This window comes from Vitis riparia, chromosome 16, assembly GCF_004353265.1.
Source record: "Vitis riparia cultivar Riparia Gloire de Montpellier isolate 1030 chromosome 16, EGFV_Vit.rip_1.0, whole genome shotgun sequence".
Classification (NCBI taxonomy): Eukaryota; Viridiplantae; Streptophyta; class Magnoliopsida; order Vitales; family Vitaceae; genus Vitis; species Vitis riparia.
The window spans coordinates 7,572,986-7,580,684 of NC_048446.1; the positions used below are offsets into that span (position 1 = coordinate 7,572,986).

A 7,699-nucleotide genomic window follows, 5' to 3' on the forward strand; every position below is an offset into this window, starting at 1 on the left:
AATCATTTGACTACAAACCACGTCATTTTACACGTACCTTGAGTTCAAACATTGATATTAGGAAAAAAAATTTATTGAAAATAATTAGTTTTATATTTAGTTATTGTAATTATTATTATGAAATTAAAAACATTTTTGCTTTCCTGATAACTCCAATGTACGTACTTGGTTGTGGTTTGATAGACAAGGCTTCCTGATAACCCCAATGTACTTAGTTGTGGTTTGACAAGGTTTCCTTATAACTCCGATGTACTTAGTTTGGTTTTACGTTGATGATGACCCGCCGGCCAAATATGAAGAGAAAAAAAAAAGAGAGGAAGATTTTGGGTGGTTGATTTCTAAGCAGCTTTGCTCCTTGGGTTGTAATTTTATCTTCAGAAACTTGGGGATGCCCCAAACCAAAGAAGCGTCTCTCTCTGCATCTGAACTTATGATGCTGAGAGAAGCAAAACTTGTGGGGGTAGGCCTCATAACACTCCTCCACTTTAGTTTTCTTTCATTTTGCGCTGCTAGTGAAAACCAGCCCTGCAGGCCCTCTTCTTGCGGAGATGTTCAAAACATCACCATCCCATTTCGATTAAAAGGAGATCTGCTCGGCTGCGGTCATCCTGATCCTGCATACGAATTGGTTTGTGAAAACAATCGTACCATGTTATATGGGAAATACTATGTCGAGGAGATCAATTACCAGAACTACACCATCAGAGTAGTGGTTGCTGGGCTAGAGAAGAGCAACTGTTTCTCCCTTCCTCTCTATTCCTTGACAATGGATGATCTATATGTATATGAGTATGAATATGCTGATGAGCTCGATACTGTAGTTTTTATGAACTGTGCAAGACCAATCTTTGATCAATACTACATTCCTATTGTTCCCTGCAACCGCACCGATGCTACTTTCTCTTCCTCACAACCATATGCTTATGCGCTAGCTGGGCGCAACCAGCAGGTGAGAGATCTTCCATATTCGTGCACCATTGGCTTGACTGTTGTCACTGGCAATTTCATGGCTGTGTCAGAGCCCAGCAATCTTTTAAGATCAGATTTGCAAGAAAAGCTGCTTATGGGGCTCCAGATTTCATTTTTGAGATCTCGCTGCCATGAATGCGAAGCGAAAGGCAGATGGTGCTGGCCACATTTCAGCAACAACACTATAGAATGCCTTGGTGATGATGGAAGAAACTGTGAGTGCTGAAAATTTTCAAATCAAATGGCTGATGAACACTAATGTCAATTTTAAAACAAAAAAGAAAAAAAATAATCATTGGAAATCCAACCATACATTGCAATTAGAAGTGATTAGGATAACTAAACACAATCTTATGTTTGCTAAGGGTCTGCAATTTCTATAACTAATTTCAGTTGCTTGATTTAATCATGCAGGGCTTAATAAGTTGACATATGTACTGGTGCTAGCAATTGAGTTTTTTAGTAAGGCCTTTGGAGTTTCTATTATCGTCTTTCATTTTTAGCTTTTGGCAACTTGAAAGTCCCTATACAACCCAAATTATATATATTTTTATCTTCTCTTGTTAACAGTTAATACACTTCTAATTTAGCTTATGTTTTCTCTCTTATCAGGTGCCTGGTTTATTCAACAGACTGGTAATACTTCCAAGTTCCAATCTTACGTTGTTATAGAATGAACATGATCAGTATTTTGTTTATCATCCGAATAATTCTTGATTTCAAGATTGCAGATTGCAAAATTCTTTTGCTTGAATAGAGGGTTTCTCTTTGTTCGGTTAATCAAAGTTGGATTTGAATTGAAATTTCAGTTCTATGAAATTCAAAATTTTACTTTTTCCATGGAATTATCTTTTTGAATTTGAAATAATTTCATTTAATCCTAGTCCATGGACTATAATGAATTCAAGATACTGAAAATTGAAATTTTGTGCAAGCAAATGCCTCTAATTTCCTCTCCCATTGAAGCAAATGTATTTGTTTGATTTGATAACTGAATGCCTATGATTATAAACTCTAAAATATTCATCTTTTTTATAGTCATGATAATCATTGGAGGACGCTTCGTACTCGGGATATCTTGTCTTTTGGGCTATTTAATCTACAAGTTTCAACGGAGACATTTATCAGTAGATGATGATATTGAAGAGTTTCTTCAAAATCACAAAAATCTCCAACCCATCAGGTACTCATATTCACATTTAAAGAAGGTAACCAATAATTTCAAGAATAAGTTAGGCCAAGGAGGCTTTGGCTCTGTGTACAAAGGAATACTTCAGAGTGGCCGCATTGTAGCAGTAAAAGTATTAGTCATTTCAAAAGCCAATGGACAAGATTTTATCAATGAAATCGCCACAATTGGAAGGATTCACCATGTTAATATAGTACAACTTGTTGGATTTTGCGTAGAAGGATCAAAATGGGCCCTGATATATGACTTTATGCCAAATGGGTCACTTGATAAGTTTATCTTCCTTAAAGGAGAAAAAAACATTCCTTTAAGTTGGGATAGATTGTACAAAATTGCACTCGGAGTAGGGCGTGGGATTGAATACTTACATCAAGGGTGTGACATACAAATTCTACATTTTGATATCAAGCCACACAATATTCTTTTGGATGAAGACTTTACACCAAAAGTTTCGGATTTTGGCCTTGCAAAATTGTATTCAACAAATGAAAGTGTTGTTTCTCTCACTGCAGCCCGAGGAACATTAGGATACATTGCTCCAGAGTTGTTTTATAAAAATGTTGGGCATGTGTCGTATAAGGCTGATGTTTATAGCTTTGGAATGTTGTTGATGGAAATGGTGGGAAAACAAAGGCATTTTAGAAGACATGAAGAGGAAGATCTAAGTGAATTATTCTTCCCATCATGGATTTATGATCGAATTGAACAAGGAGAAGATATGGAAATGGGAGATGTCACAGAGGATGAAAAAATATATATATGGAAGATGGTCATAGTTGCATTGTGGTGTGTGCAAATGAAGCCCATGGACCGTCCTTCTATGAGCAAAGCACTCGACATGTTGGAAGGTGATGTTGAACTATTGCAACTACCTCCTAAACCTACCTTATATTCTCATGAAATATCAGCTTTGGATCTGGAGAACAAACCAATGGGGGTTCCAATTTCCTCACATAATGCAAGTATTACAATTAGCTTAGATGGGAGGTAACTCAACAATATTTCTACTTGCAAATGCTCTCTCTCTCTCTATACATATACGCAAATTAATGCGCTATCTAAACATGTAAGCCAAATCCCTTTGTTTTTAAGTTCTTAGGTATATATAGTTGTAAAGCTCTGAGAGGTTTGAGTAATTTATTTTGTAATGCATCTATTAGGAACAACCCTCGCAATTCAAAATTCATAAGCCAATTTTCAGCATTTTTCTTAGTTGACATGTAGGATGATTGATAGGCATGCATTTTTATATGATGAAAATCACAATGTTGAATTGATGTAACTTTTGCCTCTAAATGGGATTGTTTATTTAATTTTTATTTTTGAATGAAATGAATATGAAATACCCTGACAAAGGGTTGTCTCATTATATGATCCAACACCTAGTTTAAAAAATGAGTTTCAGCTCCTTACTTTCACCATGTGAGATGCAGGGGAGGCAAAAACTACTTTTTTTAGGGGAATATTATGGGTATATCTAGTACTGGGGCAATAAAATTATTACGTGTTGGAAGGCTACCATATTGCTCTTAGTCAATGAGAATGGTGGTGTCGGAATAGCAAGGGAATCAAAGAGAGGATAGGATTTATGTTTGTGTATTGCAAGAGCTTAGGTTAAGAAAAGAGAAAAAAATGTCACTTTTCCCTTCTTACATAATTATCTTAGAAAAAATATTATGTTAATAACAAATACTTTTAAAAGTGTGCAAGACTAATCGAGTAAAAATAAAAATAGACAGTTTTAGTTTGAAATTCATGAATAAGGAAATAACACAGAGGAAGCAGATTGATGATAGAGGAATGAATTCATATAGTACCTTTTTCTGGCTTATCAATACATTCAGTTTCAGGTTCTTTGCCAACATTGCTCTTCAGTCTGCATTTCTTACCTTCTCTTTCGTAGTTTCCACATATCAATTCTGACCATGTTAAGGAAAAATCATTTTCCCCATTAACTATATCATCTGGGAGCGTTAAGTTGTAAACTGAGGTGATTTGGCTCTGGGTTCACGAATTCAAAGGCTTACGATCATGTAAACTGATTATTTTTTTGTGGTATTTAAACATGTAGTAGTAGCTTCCACCATGTACAGTTTGATGTTCAACTTGTGTGGATGGGAAAACGCATTGGTCATATGGTCTGACCACCAGTTGATGAAGATAGACATGATAAATTAAAACCTTTTTTCCTTTTCATATTAGTTTGCCTATCAGAATATTACCATCCATAATTTTTTTGTTTATACTATTTCATCAGGTGAAATGTGTGTACTCTGCTTCCATATATGACTTTTCGGTGGTTATTCCCAAAGTCAGTCAGAGTTCCTCTCTTAATCTGGCATGGTGCAAAAATGTAGAAAAGACCGGTGAAGAATTTGGAACATGGCCCCTATGCGTGTTTTGGTGCTTATGGAAGACGAGCCTCCACATCAAGTGTTGAAAGACTTTTTCCTGAAACATTTTTTGATTGGGCGACGATCCCTTGGGGGTTTGACCTTTCCTTGATTGCGCCCCCTTATTTTTGTTAGGCGCTTTTAATCAATGTTTTTGCCTGCCAAATCTCTCTCTCTTTCTCTCTCTCTCTCCATTTGTGAAAAAAAATATAAAAGAGGGTGAATTATAAAAAACATAACACAGAGGAAGCAGATTGATGATAAGAGGAATGAATTCATATAGTACCTTTTTCTGGCTTATCAATACATTCAGTTTCAGGTTCTTGCCAACATTGCTCTTCAGTCTGCATTTCTTACCTTCTCTTTCGCAGTTTCCACATATCAATTCTGACCATGTTAAGGAAAAATCATTTTCCCCATTAACTATATCATCTGGGAGCGTTAAGTTGTAAATCTTGTGTCAAGAGAATAGGTCCAAGCGGTCAAGATTATAGTAAGAACCAACATCATAGACTGGGTTGCTGAAGAGAATGGTGCAAGGGATGGACAAAAAGTAATTTGAGTAGTCTGTTTTATTTGATAAACAATTGAACAAGGTCTAGTCACTTAGGTCGTTGGAAGGTGTAAGCTTGAATCTGAAGGGAGAGGCGGACAAAGGTTTTGAAGCTGTCTTTGAAGGCAAAAATCTGGGTTATTTTCTAATGCCTTCGATAATAATATATGAGGTACTACTTATTATCTTTCTCTTTTGGTGTTGTTTGGTTTGGAGGAAAATTATTTTCTTGCCAAAAAAATTATAATATTTGCCTACGCACAAGGGAGAATGTTTTTGATATTGAAACTCTTATAAAGAAAAAAGATTAGGGAAAGCGTAAAGTATTTGAAACTAACATATTTGTTTATGGGATATATTCATATTGCAACATATAATATTTAATTGAAAATGTTATAATTAAAATTGGAGAATTAATACATATTATATGAATCTTAATTTTGTTTCCTTAGATCCATTCTATCTTGTGATTCCCAACTTTTCATTTTTTTTTTTTTTTAATTACTTAGAATAATTTTGAATTCAAAAAATTGTTCTAATTAATTACAAATTAAATCAAAATATTGTAGAATATTATGTTTGTAATTAAGTACTAAAAGTGTACAGGAAATAAAAACCTTGACTCATTTATATATTGAAAAGGTTGAACCTTATTCACTATTCATTTTAAATAAAATATTATTAAAAATTATTATTTTAAATTATTATTCATTTTTAACCAAAAAATTATGAAGATTTTTTAATATCCTTATGTTTCTAATACATAGTAAAATAGGTTTTTTTAAAAATTTTTATAAAAAGTATAATTTATAATTTTATTATAATATTATTAGCCATGTTTGACTAAAAGCTATATATTGATTTTTGAACTTATTTATAATTATAAAACCATTTCCATTTTAATCAAATTTCAATTACATTTAAATTATATTATATAAATTGACTTTACAATGTTCTTACAAAATCAAAAAAAAAAAAAAAAATTTAAAATAACTTATCCAAATAAGTTTTTATTTTTCATTTAAAAATTTTTTTTTTTAAAAAAAATAACTTGTTAAACATCCTTATTTTTATAAAATACTAGAAAAATGTTTTTATTTTTTAAATTAAAAGCAGTTTTTGGAAACAAGTTTTAGAAAATATGGTAAAATGGCCTTTTACTTTTACTTTATTATTGGTACTTGAGTGTTGCTTTATTTTTTCATTAACTTCAGTGATAGAAAGTTGCCGGCAACATTTTATTTTCTAATGATGAATTGGACCATTGTTGATTAAGTGGAATTTTGGGGTTTCACTTTCTCAGCACTTTTTGTCATAAACAAAGTGTTGAACCCTTATTTTATTTTTTATTACCTTTTGACACAGCATAAAGGCTACCACTTTGCAGAGAGTTGAAAATTTTCTCCCTCAAATTTTCTTTGCCTTTTGTAAATGCTGGTACTTTCTTGGATTTTCAGTTTTCTTTCACTATTACTTGTTTTTTCTCTTTAGAAATACAACTTTTTGCTTTCATTTTCCATTTTAATCACTGTTTATCTTATGGTCTAATTCTAGTTGAATTACGATAATTTGCTCATCATTTTTAACTTTCCTTCAATTTGTGTTCGTATTTGTGTTGTTGATCTTCAATACAAATTGCCCAGGATTTTTGCCTTGGTTTCTGGAACTACGAAGAAAGGCATACAAGAAGAGGTTTTTGAATTTTCTAATATTGTTATCTATTATTTTGATTTTGGATGGGAACCTCTTCTGTATACCACTTTTCTTATTTTATTAAAAACACAAAATGTTTTTTTTTTCACCCTTGTGATTTAGACTCTTGCACAGTTATGGACCTCATTGAAATGGAAAGGAGAAAACAACTTACCCTGATTCAATATGTCATAGTGAATATACTAAGTATGTTTACTACACTTTGTACTACTTCAAGGAATTGTTATCAGAAGTGGACATTGATGGAAAGACCTACAAATAAAGTGTTTTTGCAGGTTGAAATCTTTATCGATTAATTTATGGGAGTGATCTAGCATGTATGAAGCAACTTAGGATGAGTAGACATATTTTCACCATGTTATGTTCTATGATTCTCCTATTGGTAAACTAAAGGATTGAAGATATGTTGATGTAAAAGAAATGGTTGCATTATTTTTACATATTCTTGCACATCATGTAAAGAATCAAGCTATAAAATTTCGATTCTTAAGGCTTGGATCGAGAATCTATTAATAGGCATTTCAATACAGTATTGAGTGTGGTTATTCACCTATAAGGAGTATTACTAAAAAATCCAAGAACTTGTTTGTAAAAACTCCACTTATGAGAGATGGAAATGGTTTAAGGAATATAAAATATAAAATATAAATTTATTTTATGTAGATTTAATTAATTCATAATATAGCAATACTAATACTTTTATTTGAATAGAATTGTCTAAGAGTTTTAGATGAAACATACATTGGAGTGAATGTGCCTGAGAGAGACAAGCCTAGATATTGAACAAGGAAGAATGAAATTGAAACAAATGTTATAGGAGTTTGTTCTTAGGACATGCAGTTTATTTATATATCACCAGGTTGGGAGGGATCAACCTTTGAT

At 32.6% G+C, this 7,699-nt stretch overlaps 1 protein-coding gene across 1 annotated transcript; it reads left to right on the forward strand.

Moving 5' to 3' along the window:
• Positions 1-388: 388 nt before the first annotated feature.
• Positions 389-3,149, forward strand: LOC117933208 (rust resistance kinase Lr10-like). The gene is made up of 2 exons (XM_034854601.1): positions 389-1,184; positions 2,008-3,149. Exons 1-2 carry the CDS (start codon positions 389-391, stop codon positions 3,147-3,149), a joined length of 1,938 nt encoding a protein of 645 aa, XP_034710492.1.
• The last annotated feature ends 4,550 nt before the right edge of the window (positions 3,150-7,699 follow it).

Bases quoted from the DNA above. Each gene is read 5' to 3' on its own strand.
- LOC117933208 (XM_034854601.1), top strand. From the start codon at position 389: ATGCCCCAAACCAAAGAAGCGTCTCTCTCTGCATCTGAACTTATGATG. The intron at 1,185-2,007 runs GTGAGTGCTGAA...TCTTTTTTATAG, and splicing joins TGGTGATGATGGAAGAAACT to TCATGATAATCATTGGAGGA.